At 39.2% G+C, this 20,559-nt stretch overlaps 1 protein-coding gene across 3 annotated transcripts in view; it reads right to left on the bottom strand.

Annotated features, from left to right (window-relative positions):
• NNT (nicotinamide nucleotide transhydrogenase) overlaps positions 1–10,742 on the bottom strand; it is a 117,512-nt gene extending 106,770 nt beyond the window's left edge. Inside the window, exons 1-2 of one of the 3 annotated variants that reach the window (XM_063084222.1) lie at positions 10,510–10,742; positions 4,661–4,864 (exon numbers count right to left, since the gene is read on the bottom strand). In XM_063084222.1, coding sequence (XP_062940292.1) covers positions 4,661–4,811 — 151 coding nt within the window. In that variant the 5' untranslated portion in view covers positions 4,812–4,864; positions 10,510–10,742. Of the gene's footprint in view, positions 1–4,660; positions 4,865–10,100; positions 10,216–10,357; positions 10,466–10,509 lie in introns of those variants that run through there. The other 2 variants (XM_063084217.1, XM_063084212.1) reach the window with 2 other exon arrangements.
• Between the last annotated feature and the right edge of the window lie 9,817 nt (positions 10,743–20,559).

Here is a 20,559-nt window from a genome sequence, read left to right as displayed (position 1 = left end):
AGTCTATTCCTCAAAATACATTGCACACACAAGTTGCTGTTCAAAATGATGTTCCTGATTTGTAATCATAATTCTTCCACTTTTTTTGATAGATGAGAAACTTTTATGCCCACGGTCCTGAAAGTGCTAATATTTTATTTAATCAAATGGCTATCTTCAAGACACAAGACAAGCTTAGTTTATTCTTTTTATCTTTTTTGGAAGCTGGCTGGTAAGGTGATCTGAACCCATGACCTTGGTGTTATAAGACTCCACTCTAACCAACTGAGCTAACCAGCCAGCCAGCTTAGTTTATTCTTAGAAAAATACAATGGGTCATTGGGCTGGCTGGTTAGCTCAGTTGGTTAGAGCACAGTGTTATAACACCAAAGTCAAGGGTTCAAATCCCCTTATCGGCCACCAAAGTCAAGGGTTCAGATCCCCTTATCGGCCAGCCACCAAAAAAAAAGAAAAAAGAATGGGGGTGAGAGATCACTCAGCATGTGAACTTTGCTCTTCAAACTAACCATCTTGAGTTATCGTCTCCCCTTCCTTACATTTAACAAAGACAGAAGAACAGTAACTAGCTGTGTACTAGACACACTGATGGCCTGTCACACCCAAAGTCCCCTCAGTTTAGCCACAAGCAATTCCTCATAGATTTCCAAGTGGTTTTTTTGTTGTTTTCTGGTTTTTTGTTTTATTGGTTTTATTTAGATAAGGGGTCAGCAACTGTGTCAAAGATAATCATCTATAGGGCAGACATGAGGAAAACCGGCAGCCTCAGCCTAGGAGATGACTTATACAGAAACTCTGCCCAAGGACATTTATGTTGGCCAGTGACTATTCAACCCAATCAGGTTTTCTCTTAGGGAGTTTGAATGGGAGACCCACTGAAAGGGACAAAGACAATACAATGGTATGGAAATTAAGCATAGCCATAAGGTAATCAAAAAGAGGTCAGTAACAACAGGGGTAGAAACGTCAGTAGTGGATATTTAAAGAGAGAAGATGCACCATAACTATAAAATCCAGAACATTCCACTTCTCCAAGAAGTATATGAGGGGTTTCCTGGGCTCCCATACTTCCCAAGAATCCATACAATAAACCCTCATCACAAAATATAACCTGATGTGATTCTGTTCTTTGCAACCCAAAAGAGCCTATATAACACAGAGATATATTTATATGTGGTTCAGGTCAGCTTTAGCTAAAGAACATTAGTTTCTAATGTTTTACTCAATGTATTTATTTACTCAATGTGTAGGCATAAACACATTTTTTTAAATAAAGAATTTCGGTTTCTGTATAAAGTTTACTAAAGTTCAAGAAATACATTTTTACAACCTAAACTCTGAATATATATAACGAAAAAATGAATCAAATTAACTCTACAGAGTAACTTATTAACTGAGACCTTAGAGAGATTAAGTAGACCTAGAAATATCTAAATTTTGAACATAGTCTTAGATCCCATACTACTTATGCAGTAATAATTTATAGTAAACCCAAAGTAAACAAATGCTGAATCTTACTCCCTACTTGAAGGAGAGGGAGGAAAATAATAGAAAGCTGGATAACATTTAAATTGATGTGCAAAGTTAAATCACATACACTCATCTGAAGTTCACTCATCTGACAACCTCAAATTATCTAGGCCCTACATGCCAAAAGTCAAGAAAGCTTTCAAAGATGACTAAAGTTATCGAAAGGACTTAGGAGCCAGCTTGAAAGAGCTTTCACTGGCCAAATACAAGATAATCTGAGCATCAAAAAGAATAATAATTAATGGCAATGGAGTAAAACACATCCAAAGACATTAAAATCCATGAGTTCATACTGGTACTTCAAAAATTAATAAATAAAATATGTTTTAAAAGCTTCACTGGTCAACTTTGGAGGATATAACCTGTGGTAGGCAGTATAACGGCCTCCTAAAGATATCCATGTCCTAATTCCCCAAACCTGTGAATATGCTACAACACATGGCAAAGGGGAATTAAGGTAGCAGATGGAATTAAGGTTGCTAATTAGCCGACCTTAAGATAGGAAGATTATCCTGGATTATCTGGATAGGCCCAATGTAAACACAGTGTCTTTAAACGCGGAAGAGGAAAGCAGAAAAGTCAGAGTCAAGAGCAACTGGAATGCTATGCTGCTGCTTTGAAGACAGAGGAAGGGGTCATGAGCCAAGGTATGCAGACAGTTTCCAGAAGCTGGAAAAGACAAGGAAACAGATTCTCCCCTAAACCCTCCAGAAGGAATGAAGCCTTGCCAACATTTTGATTTAAGCCCAGTGACACCTATTTCAGGCTATGACCTCTAGAAGTGTAAGATAATAAATTTGTGTCCTATGAAGCCACTAAGTTTGTGATAATTTGTGGAAACCAACTGGTTATTACCAAAACCAGTAAATGAGAAAGAATCAAACATTTATCCCACCTTTCCAGCACAATCTCAGGATAACTAAATAATAGAGGGAAAGCTTTTTTTATAGAAAAATTCTAGCTAATAAATAAAGATAAAATGATAGAATATCACCATTTTGAAACCCCTAACAGAATGATGGATTTAGTTCATGACCATCAATCAAATTACTGCTACAGCCTATGAGTAAAAAACTGATAGTAACTTCATAACAGATAGATCACAATGACAACTAAGCTCACTGATTAACTTTTTTTAGTTCTTTTTATTGTTGTTGTTGTTTGTTTGTTTGTCTTGGCCTCCAGCAAGGGGATCCAAACCCTTGACCTCATTGTTATCAACACCATATTCTAACCAAATGAGCTAATATGCCAGGCCTGATTGATCTTCTTGATATAATGCAATAGATAGTACGAAGCACCACCAATCCAGTATTCTTGCCGAAAAAAGCAAACTTGAGTTTGATCAAGCATTCAAATCTAGCTAACTGTTATAGAAAATACAAGGGACAGAGAAACTGGTTAAACAAAGAGGTACAATGAGCCAAATCTAGAATGTTGGAAATTCTACAGGACAACATTAAATTCTTCAACAAGTAAATTAAAAGAAAAAAAGAGAAGGGGAATCTATAGATCAAAATAGGCCTAAGACACATAGCAAGCAAATACAATGTGTGGATCCTGTTTGAATCATTCTCTGAACAAGCCAACTGTAAATAAGAAGAAAAAGAAAAAGAAAAGAAGAAGAACAATTGAGAAAATATGAATACTGATTGGAATTACTTTTTATGCTTTTCAACGTGGTAATAAAATTGCGGTTATATTAGAGAAAAAAATATAATCCTTATCTTTTAGAGATAAAAATAATTATCTAGGAAATAGTCAAGAACCAGAAATTAAACAAACAAGTCTTATATATACATAGTCAATACAGAGATCTTAATATCCATGGGTTTATTCAAAAGGACAACTCTTATGTCCTCAACAGTTATTTTATTTTATACACAATTTTATCATATTGGATAATCTAGCTTTCCAGACCAGTTTCAAAGAAAACATCTGAAGATAAAGCTGGGGGCACTTAGGGACAGGTAACCCGCCAATAGTGACTTGTCATCTGAGAACAAGAAAAGAAGCTAATGAAATCTATTCGAGGCAGACATAAGAACTCAAAACACTTAGCAGTTTAGGGGTCCCTAATGAATAAACAAACAGTCCTATAAACTTAAAAACCAAAAAAAGGCATTATCATATGTGACAAAAGTTGCCCCCCAAATATCCATCCTGTTCCTCCACCTTAGTAACAAAATGCCATTTTAGGCTGGGTATGTTGACATCAGGAATAAAAGACTAAACGTCCGAGTCTCCCTTCCAGCTACAAATGGCCACATGTCTGAGTTCTGGCCAGTGAGGGGGTAGACAGAAGTGCTGGGAAGGTCTCTGCTGAAAGGGAACTTGACTCAGCTTACAAGGGTGCCCTTTTAGCCTCTCCTCCTCTGGCCTATACCCAAGAACAGAAGTAAGCAGGGAATGCCTTAGGCCACTGGAAGACTTCAGCTCTTACTCTGTATGAGCTGGGAAGCTAGTAGAGAATGAAGCAGAGAAGTGACATGATCCCATATTTTAAAAAGACTATTCTACTGTCATGTGCAGAGCAGATTGTAGTGAAGCAGACGTAGAAAGCACAGAGACCACTTAGGAAACTGGTACATCAGTCCAGGGGACAAATGATATTGGCTTCGACCAAGATGATAAAAGCAGCAATGATAAGAGGATAGATTGTAGATACAAGACAGGGTTGATCTATAGCTATAGGAGGATGAAGGATGACTCTAAGGTTTCTGACCTGAGCAACTGTGATGAAGTTGCTATTTACTAAATTTGGAAACATTAATGTGGATTGACTAATACACTAAATTCCTAATTCCTGAGCATAAATGCACTATATATGATACAGTTCCCCAATACTAACTAGGAACAAGGAAGGGCTGCTATAAGGAATAGTCTCCTGAGTACAACTCAACTGGCTTATCTTTTTTTCTTTTTCTATTTCCTTTTTTTCTGTTAGCACTGGTAACCAGGAACTTGGAATACATGGAAAATATGAAAGCACTCACTTGTTTTTTATTAAAAATGATCACTCACAAGCACAAGACTATAAAACTGCATGGCTTTTCCTTTTATCTATCAACAGGAGATCTATCATCTCCTGTGACCTGAGGTTTGATTTACAAACAAGGAAGTGAGACTTTACCTGCTTTTACAGTGGATTTACACCACAGTGCCTGATGAGTATGAAATGTTCGTAAAAAATTCTTCTTCCCACGTAGAACCTTACAGGACCCCAAATTGCTAAGTAAAGAACATGAACAGCCAGTCACCACTGTTTTCAGTAGGTTTGCCATGTTGATATTTGCTCCCAACTTTCTGAATCCCCAGTTTCCTTGAAGGCAAATCACTAAGAGGAAAGAAAATAAAATGTTTATATTCCAAGAAAAAAATACTTCACCTTTTGAACAACATCAAAAACATAAAAAATACTAATTTAAAGAGATCAAAATATAATGATAATATATGTGGACATCTACAAAAAAGTTATTTGCCAGGTCCTTTATTTACAGAAGATGCTTCAAAAGTTTGTTTCCAATTCATGTATTTAAAAGTTGAATCCATTTTCCCACTAAAATTAGAGTTATAAATTCATTATTCAATTCCAAGCCTAGGTCACATAAGTCTATTTGACCCTTAATGTAGCTGCAAAGCTTAAACACACACACACACACACACACACACACACACACACACACACACACACACACACACACACAACTATAGAGCCAGGTCATACTTTACATTAAAGTATCTTCTAAGTCAGCACATCCAGCAAAAATTGCATATCATCAAAGTTACCTTTGAATTTCCCTTCATGTGTCTAAAATACTGTACAGTACAATAGTGACATACATGTAGCCACGAGGTTGTATGGAAAACATTGTCATCCTATTCCATGCAGCAGGATGCTCATCAAGTGAGACCCCCTGAACTGGGACTGACTGAGTGAACACAAGATTCACGTCTTCCAAGTGACCCTCTCAAGAAAATTAAACATGCATGGGATATGACGCCAAGAAAAAAGAAATTCCATGGTATCTTTATCACCCAGGCTTGTGCTTGCAGATGTGGGTGTAACTACGAACTCTTTTGCCAGTGGTTCTCACAAGTGGCTAATTTTTGCCAGTTCTAACCAGGCTGGGTGAAGTGCCTCTGGTCTTTGCTGTTATTGACGCTTCAGCAGCTACCTCCATTGCCCTCCTTGGCAGATCCCCAGGGATGCACGGAAGGCACTTCCACCAACCCCACAATTCCCAATGTTTCTCCACCTTTCTCTTCTTTGCTTCAAGAATGGGAAGAAGCTGAGGACCAGGAACTCCATCAGGCAAACTCAGATAAGACTATCAACTATGCCTTTTGGTTCTGGTCTATCATGTGGCCCTCACAGGACAGAGCACCTGATCCCAGCAGCCTCCAGAAACACTCTTCCAGACTCCAGAAGGATTTAGCTCATCTTTAATTTCACAAATGCCGCCACAACTCCCTGAAGAAACTTTTTAAAAATACCAGAAAGCAATGCTGGTAATGGAAATTCTCAGTTGAAGCAGTGCTTATTCCTAAAATGACCTTTAATTTGACAAACATGTACCAAGGTTAGAGTCTCAGAGGTACTGCCATTAAGAGCACTCGTAGAATTAAACTGGAATGGGTCACTGTGATATTATTATATATACAAGTATGTGTAAATATTTATATAATATACATATTCATACATATGTGTGTGTGTGTATATATATATATATATATATATATTTTTTTTTTTTTTTTTTTTTTTTTTTCCCCATCCATGGTTCCTGGCTCCCCAAGGTAAGACTTGAATCTTCCTCTGCCGTTGTCTTGGAAGTGGCCATTAAGGAATCCTCTGGCCTGTCTCATAAGACCCCAATTCCAGAAGGGATCCTGCCCCATATCCAGGAGGAAGGAATGCTACATAGAGAGGCCAAGAAGAATCTAAATAAACAAGCCTTTCTGGGTTTCCATACTCAGCCTACAAGTATTGGATCATACCCTTTTCTTCCAGTCATATTTCCACATGGTTGTCCATGCTTCAATCATGCCTATCCAATGAAGTCACCACAATAAGCCCAAGAAGACAGGAAACAGGGAGCTTCTGGACAGCTGAACTCATCTGTGTGCTGGAAGGACAGTGCACCCCAATTCCACAGGGACCAAGTTCCTGCATCCAGGACTCTTCCAGACCTCACCTTATGTATCTCTTTATATGGCTGTTTATTTGTATCCTTTCAAATCTCCTTTACAATAAATCGGTAAGCATGTTTCCCTGAGTTCTGTGAGCCAGAGCCGCTCTAGCAAATTAATTGAGCCTAAAGAGGTGAGAGGAGTCATGGGAATCACATCTTGAATTTGACTCATCAGAAATTCCAGAGGATGGACTTGTGACTGTGCCTCAGTGCACTCAGTCTTGTGAGACTGAGCCCTCAACCTGTGGGGTCTGACACCATCTCCAGGTACATAGCATCAGAACTGAACTGGAAGACACCTAGCTGGTGTCCACTGCAGTACTGATTGCTTGCCTGCTGGTAGGGAGAGATTCCACACATCTATTGTCAAAGGCATGTTGGGAGAGTATAGGGAGAGAAACTGAATTGAGTGTGTTTTTTTCCACTCAGTCACACACTTGGAGATAAGAAAAGTCAACAAGTAATAATACTACAAAGCAGAGAACACAAGCACAAAGTTATTTGAGGGATCAAAGAAGGAGATCATGTCCTCTTAGAGGACTCAAAAAAGGAAGGGAAAGGCATTCAGATGAGATAAAATAGAAAAAAAGTTACGAAAGAGGGAGAATGCAAGATATGTTCTAGCAGGCAATTAAAAATGTGTATGAATAATTCTTTGCATTTGAATAGATGATTTTTCATTTTCAAAGTGTTTCCACATATGTCATTTCATTTCAGTCTCGGGGCATTCCAAGTCCCATAAATACCCTCCTCATTCACTCACGGGTCACATACTGATAGAGACAGCAAATGAGTGCAAAACTCAGTCACATATCCAAAACATTCTCTGAGGGAGATAGAAAGATAGATGAGAGATAATTCTTGTCTTGAGGGAGATTTTTTCCTACCATTACTAAATGACCTACCCTCATCCCAACCTCCTCATTTACAAGAGATTCTCTTCTGGACCATCTCAGCTCCCCAACAACCACCATTCTCACAGGCTGACAAAGATTTCCCAGATGTTATCAGCAAAAGAACGAAGCTAGCTCCAACAGTGCCCTATACTGACCAAGTCTACCACTCGCTTGCTATCTGACCTGAACCTCTCTGATCCTCAGTCTGCACATCTATAAAAAAAGCATCAGGGAGCAGGTGTCTAGGGTACTTTTAGGCTCTAGAAGTTTCACGATTAGATGAGATTTTACGGTACTTTAAAGCTGAAGTCTTGTTTAATGGTCTGAAGTCTGGAAAATTTGTCCTGCCTACTTAGAAAATGATAATTTGATGTTAGACATAAATAAGGACAAGGCATTCAGAGGCCAATTTCTCCAAAAGAATCCACTTGATTCAAGTTATGAACATACATGGCAAAGATCAGGAGGTAGTTTACTGGCAAAAGCAGTCATGTCACCGAGCCTAAATCAAATACAAATGGCCCTGGAAGATATTTAGAGAATATCTGAACCACCTTATTGGCCAGTACATGTTTACACCAAAGATAGTATTCCATCTTAATTATCACATCCCCATCTTCATTTTAAAGCTCTCTGCTGCTTCATTATCCCTGTGCTTCAATGACTTTAAAGCAATAAGAGGAAAACATTACAACTTAAAATTGAAAAAAAGCCTTTTTCAGTATGGCATTCCTATGGCTGTTCAATCTAAGTTATTTGTGTTACTACCTCCCCTAATCAAAATAGGGCAAGCACCCGACCTAAAGAGGGAGGATAGCACAGAGGCTTAAGAGGCTGAACTCTGGATTGAAAGCCCCCACTCTGCAATTTAGCTGTGTGACCTTGGCAAGTCACTTAACTTCTCTGTACCTGATTTCTTCATCTATTAAATGGGTATCATAACAGCAGCTACCTCACAGAGTTGTTGTGAGCAGTAAAAGAACACAATATCTTGGGCCGAGCCCGTGGCGCACTTGGTAGAGTGCTGCGCTGGGAGCGCAGCGACGCTCCCGCCGCGGGTTCGGATCCTATATAGGACTGACCAGTGCACTCACTGGCTGAGTGCCGGTCACGAAAAAACGACAAAAAAAAAAAAAAAAGAACACAATATCTTTATTAGCTGTTATATTCACTTTGGTATTACCTCTGGTCCACTGCTTTGCACAAAATAGAGGAGTCAATATGTATTTTTTGACTAAATGAATGAAAACTAGGGTTAGGTAATATGAGTATCTTTTGATCACATTCTCCAAGGAGTTTCAGGAAATTTCCTTTGAAAATGAAATGCTTATGAAGCCTTATGGAAAACTGATTCTATCAGCAAAGGTAAAGAGCCAGAGCAGGCCTGCTGATAAGGTAATCCTAAACTACCTGTTCAATAATTAATAAATAAATAAATAAATAAATAAATAAAAGGCGAGGATTGCAAATAAAAGGGGTGCAATGGAGAAGAGGGGAGCATTTTAAATAAGAGTAGGTAGGCACATAAACCCCAACGCTCCAAATAGTCTGTCCTGTAGTAATCCTGACAAACTGCTCAAGGACTGCCCTGCACCACAGGGCAAATAAAGGACGCCTGCAACAATAAACAAGCCACGCTTTTAAAAGCGAGACATACCAAGAAGGACATACCAAGTGCCACGGCCATTGCCACCGGTACTGCCCCTCCCTCGGCAACTAAACTGCCACCTCTGGCATGTGCCCGAGACTGCTATTTATAACTCCCCCCACCCCCCCGCCGGAAGCCGATTGGCCGAGGCTACAAGATAGTCATTCCGCCTCTAGAGTTTGAATCAGCTCTGCCCAGGCCGCCCCCTCCGCTGTCTCTCGCCCTTCGCCAGCCCGGGCCCCACTCTCGGCCCTAGAGAAGCTTGCATCCACCACCAGCATAACCCCCGACACACACCCACAACTTTTGCTTGCTATATCCTTTATCCCCAGCCGGGGACCCTCCCCGAACTCCTTCAAGGTTCAAGCACAATTTGGGGCATCTAGCTGCCACCTCTCTGGGTGCACCGCCCACTGAAAGTCCTCTATGACCTTCCTCTCCACCACCTTCCTCCTTGTGGGTCGAAATGACTCCGTATGACTTTCCCTGTCCCCCAAAGCTCCAAGATTTGCAGCTCTGCACCTGCACAGCTGCCGCCTCATTCCCTGCCCTGTGCTGGGACCCAGTTCCGAATCCGCCCGCCCACTCCCTTCCACGTCGCCCCTGCAGAACACCAGAAAGGGGGCTCTCGAGGCACTGTTCCCCTTCCTCCCCGCCCAAACCTCGGCCTGCGGGCGCCCCAGGGCACCTAGCCCTCCAGGCACTGCGGGCCCCGCCCCCTTTCTGCTCTTTGACAGGTCACCTTCCCGGCGGGGGTCGGTGGTCAACAACTCCAGCCCCGCGCCCCTTTCCCGGCCGCGCCCGGGCTGCCCGCGCCGCGTGCGCCGCCACGCTCACCTGGGCCGGGAGGCCGGGGGGCTGGACGGCCGTGGGGGGCGCGCGGCGGGCCGCAAGGGGACGCCGCGCTGGCAGAGCCGGGCTCGGGCCCCGCGGCACCGCGCCTACAACCCGGAAGAACAGCCCCAAGCCCGCGGCGGCCACGTGACGCCGGCGCTACCCCCATACCGGCCCCGCGCCCCCTCCCTGCCCCGGCCCTCTGCCCGCCGGGCCCCCTCCTCCCAATCGCCCGCCCTCCCTCCGGACAGAAAAGCGACCTCACGAATCGCCCTGTTCGAGCGCAAAGGCCGGTTACTCCAAGGGGGCCTTCCACTGTCGGTGGCAGTCAAAACCTCTTTGTCTCCGCCTGGGCCCGCAGCCCCCCGCCCCGCCTCCGCGCTTTCTCTCGGCCCGTCCTTGTCAATCAAACCTGGTGCCAAATGAGGCCGCTGAAGTTTTCAGGGATACATCTGTCCTCTCCTCCTGGAGAACCAGTTATGAAGTGGGATTTCCTTTTTAGTATCCCACCAGAACAAATAAGCGGACAATATAAATCCACTTTGTGTACCTGACTTTCCTCTAGCTATCTAGGAAAAATCAGAACTTCTGTAACGAGAGAGGACCTAAGGAAAATGGGGAGGAGGCGAGGGGTGCTGAAGGGCGGGAACGGGCGAGTTATTCTTCCATTCCGGCGGGAGAGGTGGAGTTAAATTCCTCAGAACCTATGTCAAGGCCCGAAAATTAACACACATCTGCGTACTTGTCTTCCAGCATCAGAGCCGGCCTGGAGGAAGCCGTGTGTTACAGTTATTGCGAATATCCAGCGGCTGGAAAGCACCCTCTGTGGACGTTAACTTTCCTTACCAAGCCTAGGCTGTTTTCGGCAAAGCTATTGAATGACTCCAAAACGTAATGACGTAGTTGTTCTTTTCACGTAGTTCTGTTACTTGTTCTGCAGGTGTATTCTGACTAAAAAGGGGAGGAATAAAATACAGAGTGTAAAATGGTTCACATACCCAAAGCTGAATCATGGTAAAGTGTCAGTAAGGTCATGCTTTTTACTTCGATTGAAATATTTAAGACTAACAAAAGAATTATGAATCCAAAAGGCATAAAACAAAACTAGTATTCCATATGTTGAAGAAAAAAATGAACTGCAGAGAAACTCTTACTTTGAAACGTGTCTTGTGTTTAACCGGAACAAAAGGTCGTTCAACTCACGAACTCCTACTGTGATGCAAACAAGGTAAGACACTGTCCTTGTCCTGGAAGGATTCACAGATGGGAAAAGACAGCCCCATGTTTTAACATGATAATAAACCATGATAAGTGCAACCATAGAGACAGGTTCAAGATACCGCAGGAACAACAGGGCTGGAGTGATGGTTAAGGATTTAAAACTTTTAAAACTAAGCTCTTGTTTTAAAGCAACACTTTGGGGCGGGGGATGGGGGAGGCAGGAGTTGCTTCTTTCTCTTTCAGGGCTTAAAAATCAGTCGTTCCTAACTGTGGACAACTTTTTTCCAAGGGACATTTGGCAATGTCTGGAGACATTTTGGTTGACACTAGAGAGAGGAGACATCTAATGGGTAGAGGCCAGGGATGCTGCTAATCGTCCTGCAATAAACAGGACAGCCCCTCACAACAAAGAGTTGTCCGGCTCCAAATGTCAGCGCTGAGGCTGAGAAATCCTGGCTTAAATTAATGCTCAATACGTTATTTAAAGTGACTTATTTATGATTACATCACATGTGAACCGATCCAAAGATAACACACTGCTTTCCACTTTTGAAAATAGTCAACAGTAAGCATTTGATAATTTACTGTTTCTTTCTGCTCATTTGTACAACATAATTTGGGTTCCATTGCTTCAGGTGAAAGCATTTGTTATTTGGAAGGCTCTGGTTTAGGCCTTAAGCTCCTACATGTAATTACAGTATATTATTCATACAGGGAGTCCCCAAAGAAAATTGAATTAAGTTTCAAAAGTTTGTAAGTTAGTTGCTTCTGAATTTTAGAATAAAATTTTTGAGAAGATTTTATATTCCCTATGAAGTTGTAAGGGACTTTCCCGTTTCAATATCTGCTCCTTTCTCCCTGGCTATCTTGGCTTCCAAACTCTCAGCTTAAGATAGTATCTCTCACATACATGCAAATTCTCATGTTCTATTATTGGATACTGAAAGGACCCCTCCACACCAGTTGAGATCCACCCGAGAGAGCTCGTTTATTAGGCAGCACACACACACACAAATATATAGGGCTTTTAGGGAAGGCTGATTGGCTTAAAATACAATCCCTACTTAGCATACCGCCTGGGGCTTGGGGTAAGCTGATTGGTGTGCGATTCGCGCCAGCGGGAAGGAGAGTACGGAAGAGAAGGGCAACCAGCGCCATGATGGGGTGTGGCCGAGAAGGACTTATGTGATCAGGGTGTGATCCCTTGGGGCATTTGGGTTCTTACATTCCTCGGTGTGATCCCTTGGGGCATTTGGGTTCTTACAGATACTTTAATTTTAAGTATATTTTAAAATTAGTTATACATCAAAATTTAAACCCTCTGAAACTTAGGAGACTTTGTAGTCACAAATGCTTAAAAATAGTATTTAATATTTAGAGTCCTAATTTATCAGAACAAAAAGAATGAAATCTTTGGGAAAGTGTAACATACGATTAGGATCTGCTTTGAAGCCAAGAAACCAGAGGACTTCCCAATAGCCAAAAATCAAAATGTACACTGAGCCTGAGAAGACATGTGATCAAAAACTGAACTCCAAAGGTGACTTCTTACCAAAACCCAGGCTCTAGTTAAAACCCGGCCAGAGAATAAGTAGCTTTAATGTCTTTTCATTGTGGTTATTATATTAAACAGTTATAAGCAGTTTATTGTTTCAAGCTTCTCTTTTATAAGTAATTATGAGCAAAGTGAATTAACTCCAAAGAAGAGGATTCTTAGAATCCGGCAACGATTAAGAATGCAAGTATTTGACAGGTTTTAACAGAACCATCACTAATTTCAATCTTAGCCCTCTTCTCCCAGGCTGACCAATCAAGAGTGTTTGATTTTAGAAAATAAATATTAACTAAATGAACTGATGTTAATCAATATTAAATGGAAGAGGATTAAAGAGAACTGACATTAAACAGTTGGTACAAAGTTAAATAATTGGCAATTTATGCTATTTAAACGAACAGCTACTAGCAGTTTGCATTTGGAATTATACAATAATTAACTCTGAATAGAATACAGACTTATGTATAACCATAAATCTTTTAGAAAAAAAAAAAAGAAGAAAATCTCCAGGACCTAGGGCAAGTCTTAACACCAAAAGTGTGATTTATTTGAAAAAAAAAAAAAAAATCCACTGAACCTAGTCAAAAACAAAAAAATTTTAGAAAAAGAACCTTTGGCTCTACAAAAGACCCTGTTAAGAGCGTGAAGATCAAGCTACAGAATGGAAGAAAATATTTGCAAGCCAAATATCTATGAAGGACTTGTATGTAGAATATGTAAAGAACTTTAAAAAGTAAACAGTTAAAAAAACTTCAAATAGAAAATGGGCAAAATTCATAAAGAAAAATTTCACAGAAGAGGAATATAAGTGCATGAAAAAATGGTCGACATCATTGGCATTTAAGGAAATGAAAGTTAAAGCTACAATGAGACATCACTACACATTTACAAGAGTGTCTAAAATAAAATATTTTGGCAACATCAAACACTAGCAAGGATGGGGAGAAACTGGATCCCTCAAACATTGCTACTAGAAATATAAAATGGTATAGTCACTCTGGAAAACATTTTGGTTTTGGTGGTTTTTAAAAACTAAACATGCAACTATGATATAACCCAGCAATTATACTCCCAGGCATTTATCCCAGAGAAATGAAAATTTATGTTCATACAAAAACCTGTACATGAATTTTCATAGTAGCTTTATTTATGATAGTCCAAAACTGGAAACTACCCAAATGTCCTTCAATAGGTGAATGGTTAAACAGACTGTTGTACATGCTTGCTATGGAATACTACTTAGCAATGAAAAGGAATGAACTATTGATACACACCACTTGAATTAATGAATCTCCAGAGACTTAGCAGAGAGGAAAAAAACCAATCTCAAAAGGTTATATACTGTATGATTCCATTTATATAACATTCTTGAAATAATAAAATAATGAAAATAGAGAACAAATTAGTAGTTTTCAGAGTTTAAGGTGGAGAGAGAGTGGGAGAGAAGTATACGTTGCTTAAAAGGCAACCTGAGGGACCCTTGTGGTAATGGAAATGGTCTGTAGCTTGGCTATAGCAATGTCAATACCCTGGGTTGTGACATTGTACTGTAGTTTTGCAAGAAGATGTTACCAATGGGAGAAACTGGGTAGAGTACAGGGGGATCTCTATATTATTTCACACCACTGCAAGTGAATCTGTAATTATCTCAAAATAAAATGTTTAATTAAAAAAATAAGCCTGGCAGGTGTAGTAAAATATGAATAGTAGAATATAGGTGATAGGTATACAGTGAGTATAGAAAATTCTTTCAAATAAGCTATAGTTTTGAAATATTTCTTAGTAAAATTGTAATAAAAATGTTATTTTAACTATTGTAATTGGTCTGAAGCTAAGTCTCCTCATTCTCACAATCTAAAGAATAAAAGTCAAAACCACATTGAGATATCTCACCTAGTTAGACTGTCCATTATCAAAAAGACAGAGAATAACAAATGCTGGCAAGGGGGAACACTCCTACACTGTTGGTAGGACTGTAAATTAGTGCAACCATTATGGAAAACGGCATGGAGATTCCTCAAACAACTACAGATAGAACTGCCATACAATCAATCCTACTGCTGGGTATATATCCAAGGGAATGGAAATCATCATGTTAAAGGGATAGCTGCACTCCCATGTTTATTGCAGCTCTATTTACAATAGCCAAGAGTAGGAACAAACCTAAATGTTCATCAATGGACAAATAAATAAGGAAAATGTGGTATATATACAGAATGGAATACTACTCTGCCATTAAAAGGACTGAAATTCTGCCATTTGCAGCAACATGGATAAACTTACAGAAAATTATGTTAAATGAAATAAGCCAGGCACAGAAAGAGAAATACTGCATGTCCTTACTCATAAATGGGAGCTAAAAAAAAAAAACAAATAAGTAAAAAAAAAAAAAAGAAAGATATAACAATCACAATAATTCATTGAACTCTCAAAAAGAGAGAACAGAACTGAGGCCATCAGAGGTGGGACAGGCTGAGGTGGAGGGTTAGTAAGAAATTGGTAAAGGGCCACAAAAAAATGATTATATTGTGTAATGTTGAATGTACTAATTATCCTGATTTGATCATCACATATTGCATACAGATATTGATATTCAATGCGGTACCCCACAGATATATACAATCAATTATGTTTCAGTAAACTAAAAAGAATAAAAAATAAATTGTTGTAACAAAAAGGATAAAAGTAATGTACATTCAACTCATTCAAAGTATTCATAAGTGCCTCTTTTCCTGTGCCATACATAAGTTTGTCAAATGAGCTTTCCCACAGAATAAGAAAGCAATTCCATGAAATGGTTTCTCATCATTGGGGCTTTTCTGAAGAGTGGAAGCAAATGTTGATGGTCAGAAGACCATCCTACATTTGGGGGTTGCATTGGTTAATTGTAGGTGTCAACTTGATTACATTAAGGAATACCTAGAACATGATAGTGTTATTTCTGGGTGTGTCTGTGAGAGTGTTTCCAGAGGAGATTAGCATGTGAGCCTGAGTGGACAAGGTGGGGAATATCCACCCTCAATGTGCATGGGCACCATCTAATTTGCTGGGGACATGAAGAGAAAAAAAAAAAAAGAGGAAAAGGTGAATGTCTCTCTCTATCTGCTGGAGCTAGGAAATACTCTTCTCTCCTGTCCCTGGACATCAGAACTTGATACATACACTTCAACCTTTGAGTTCCAGGACTTACACCAGCAACACCCCCAGCTCTCAGGCCTTTGGTCTCGAACTGAGAATTACACCACCAACTTCCCTGGATGTGAAGCTTTCAGATTTGGACTAAGCCACACTACCAGCATCCCAGGGGCTCCAGCTTGCAGGTGGCCTATCATGGGATTTTTTGGCCTTTGTAATTGTGTGAGCCAATTCCCCTAATAAATCCCTTCTCACATATCTGTGTACATATCCTATTGGTTCTCTGTCTCTGGAGAACCCTAACACAGAGGTAAAGAAGTTTTTATTGTTGTTGTTTTGTAATCTCCCTCCCCCCCCCCAACTCACTTTCATTAAGTGTCTAAGTATTTATTGGGCCTGCTAATTGTCTAATTCCTCTTTCTACTCATCATTTTATCCACACAGTGACCACGGTACCCTAAGGATTACATTCCTCAAACACTCTACTGCTACGTGATGCTTTAGCTGCCACATCCTCCCCTGTGGTGGCTTTTGAGTAAAAGACAAATTAAGTAATCTATGGCATTAACTCAAACATTTTAAATAGCTTCAGGGAACAGTTAATTTCAGAGTTGAAACTTTGCAGACCTGAAAAGTACCTATTAATTCATATTGATGATTAGGGATTTTTTGTTTCTTCATCTCCACAATGGACTCAAGAGTACAATTTTGGAATTTTAGTTTAAAGCTATGAATTTAAAGTTTGTCGGAAACTGTACCCATTAGAGTTTTTTTATGAGATATTTGAAGACATAACATTTTAAAATTATAATTAAACCAAGATTATGACCGGTAGCATTTATATTAAGATACAGATATTAAGAACCTTACAAGATTTTGGAACACAAGTAAAAGCAAAGTGACAAAGGGTTTTAAAGACAGAGAGCACAAGAACTTATCATGAAATAAGTTTTTTAAATCAGTTATTTAAGGGATAATGAAAACCTTTTATAATTTTGTATTAAGAGCAGTTAAGTGAAAAGACTTTTAGTAATTTTGTTTGACTAGTAAACCCAGTTAGCGATGTGTGCTGATAAGAACATTTTTATATATTTATGTTAGTAAATAGGCGTTTATTTGTTAGAGTAAATTATATAAAGCCCAGTTTTAGTTTTAGCTATACTTACTAAATACATAGTATGGTTTTTTAGCCAAAAACTTGGTGTATTAGATTTATACCTTTATTAGATAATGCTAACTAAGGCTTATGCAATATTTGGCATAGGTTTTTTTTTTTACTAGCTATTTTAGGTTTTAGGTTTTTACGTGGCGTTTGGAGCTATGTGGAATTTAGAGAGGCAGAGGGCAGTATTTACCATTTATGTTTAAAAGATATTGGTTTTTCCAGCATGGCCAGGAGGCAGAGCTGAGATAATGAGGAGACATATTGACCTAGAGACAAATTTAGGTAAAAGGCTTGAATTAAATTTTGAAAATATATTTATTAAAACTTTAGAAGATTTAAGTTACGTGAACTTGAAAAGTATACTTATTTATTTAATGAGCGCGCATTAATTATAAGCCAATTTGGTACCTTGCACATAAAACAGTTACACAAACAGACATGAACATTTAAACATAATATATATTTTACATATGCATATATGCAGATATAAACAATAAGAACAAAGATTTTATAGGTTTTATTTAAGATGTAAAAAAGTTTACTAGTAAAAAAGACAGGTTTAGATTGTGTTTTTTTTTTTAAAGACTTATTGGTGAGGCTTTACCATTGCCTTAACAAAAGCAAGATAACAAGTTTACATTGTAAAACAAAGTATGCAAACCTTTTTAAGAAGATGCAGGGAAGATTTTTTTTTTAAGAAGATAGTATAACATTTTACCATAGAATTTTGTGAAGAAATACATAAATGAGACTAGAAGAGAATTTAGAAGTTTGTTTAAGATGGCAGAAAATTTGAGACCATGTAGTTAAACAGGTAGATTTTAGTTTAGTTTCTGTTTTTTAAGTGGGTTACTGAGCTTAAGAGCTAATCCACCAATTAGAGATAAAACCATTTGACTCTTGAGGTTTTTAGGAGAAGAGCAGTAGACCCAAAAGGGGTTTGGTTGGCGCCATGGCTGCTTTTTTAAATAAAACCCCCAAGTTTTCAGTGAAAAAGAGTAGCATATGCAGTTAAGAAAAGAACCACTGCTTATAGGGCCGGCCTGTGGCTCACTCGGGAGAGTGTGGTGCTGGTAACACCAAGGCCACAGGTTCAGATTCCTATATAGGGATGGCCGTTAGCTCACTTGTGAGAGTGTGGTGCTAACAACACCAAGTCAAGGGTTAAGATCCCTTTACTGGTCATCTCTTTAAAAAAAAAGAAAAGAAAAGAACCACTGCTTTTAAGAGAGAGAAGCATTATGCAAATAAGAAAGAAAAACATGCTTAAACAATACCAACACTGTAAAGAACTATTAACTTTTTTTACTTTAAATTGTTTAATTTAAAGTATACTTAGTAACTGGCAAAGATTAAGGGTTTTTTTTGGTTTTGTTTTTGTTTTTTTTTGGTGACATAAACATGGTGACATAAACACGGCCATCCCTATATAGTTTTTTGTTAAGGTTTTGGATAGGTTTTAGAGCACCTTGACATAGATTTTTAGTTGTTAGGTGGGAAGCCTTAACGAGACCCATTGCATAATTAACCAGTGACCAATTTGTTCCCAAATTTTTATGTTAAGGCTCCCTTTCTTGAGGTATCAAGGACATGGTCGTTTAATATCCACTAACAGTTTTACGAGCTGCCATTTAGTTACTTACAGCCTGCTGCTTTAAGGAGACATTGGAGTTGTAATGTATGTTCAGTTTCCCCTTTTATTAATGAATAATCCATATTTTAAAAGTAAAGAAAACAAAAAATATATCTCCGGGGTTGAAAAAGCCTAACTTTGACCTGCCACAGGTGTGCAGTTGCTAATCAAAAGCCACCTGTGAAAAAAATAAATAAATAAAAAATAAAGCCACCTGTGATTCTCTTACCAAGATGCGTTTCCCTTATTAGGGACTCCCTTGCTGGGATGAACAGACATCCGTTTCCTCTCTAACGCTTGGCAGGTCAGTCTCCGATCTGTGGAGAATGTCCTCACACGGGGCACCATTTTGTTGCTTTGCATTGCTTTGTCCCCCATAGATTTGTTACCCCACTTCCCCTGGGTGACGGAGATGAAAGGATTACTTAAAGCCCATTTTTTTTTTTGAGCAGTGAGAGGCCCCGAAGTGGTTAATCTCCCTTTGGGATGCTTAGCTTAAGCAAGAGCCATTCCTTTTTTGGGAAATTAACACCAAATTGGGGTTTTTTTCCTGCATTAATTTTCCAGACCAGGAAGTTACAGGAAGAGAACAAACGTGGGTTATAGTTTAACAATATACGCTGCTAACTTTTAGTGAAACAAGTCAGATGACATTTTAGTAAGGCAATTAAGTGGTTTTATTAACAACAGTTTGATTTTAGCAAACATTCCTTTTTAACAGCAATTTTTTAGTATTTTTACATAACAGTCAGTAACTAGTTTGTTTTTGAGCCAGCAACCTGCTGTGCCACAATCCTTATCTTGCAACAGAGACTTATAGCCTGAGGGAAATTTCCTGTTCTTGCAAGGTTAATATTTGAAACTGCAAGGCTTTGGAAAACCAGGCCCTGTGAATTACATATGCTTTATAATATATTCCACAAAGATACCCTAAGGATTACATTCCTCAGACACTCTACTGCTACGTGATGCTTTAGCTGCCACATCCTCCCTGTGGTGGCTTTTGAGTAAAAGACAAATTAAGTAATCTATGGCATTAACTCAAAAATTTTAAATAGTTTGAGGGAACAGTTAATTTCAGAGTTTAAACTTTGCAGACCTGAAAAGTACCTATTAATCCATATTGATGATTAGGGATCTTTTGTTTCTTCATCTCCACAATGGACTCAAGAGTACGAAACCATAAGGCATACCACCTGAGAACAGTACGAACAGTTAAAATCTATGTAATATTTTACAGTTTATACAGCACTTTGACATGTATTATCTCATTTAATCATTTCAGTAACTCTGAAGTACGTACTATTAGTCCCTCTTTAACATGAAGAAATTGTGGCTTGGGGTTAACTGACACGTTTAAGGTCACACCAGGAGATAGAGCTGAGACGTAAATGTAGGTCTTCTGGTACTAAGTTTGGTGATTCCTGGTGGGGAAGAACATCTTCTAAGAGGGGATGCTAAAATGACTGCCCTGTGGGAAGGAAGGTAACAAGAGAAGAAAGGAAAACAGAAGCCCCTTCAGAGAAAGAGAGAGAGAGAGAGAGATACTTCTGTGGACATCGAGTCCCTCTTATTTTCCCCTCTCCATTCATTTGTCTGAATTATATCTACTAGTCCTCTATTTTATTTGAAATGAGTACCCACAGAATCCTTTCTGGACCACCCAAAGTTGAATTAGGCGCCCTCCCATAAGACTCAAGTTTCAACATTTTTATAGTGTTTATCACTCTCTGTTTTAGTCCCCTTGGACTGC

Source organism: Cynocephalus volans, chromosome 2, assembly GCF_027409185.1.
Source record: "Cynocephalus volans isolate mCynVol1 chromosome 2, mCynVol1.pri, whole genome shotgun sequence".
Classification (NCBI taxonomy): Eukaryota; Metazoa; Chordata; class Mammalia; order Dermoptera; family Cynocephalidae; genus Cynocephalus; species Cynocephalus volans.
Note: the sequence above shows the minus strand (reverse complement) of the source record. Positions and strands in the feature narration are given on the sequence as shown.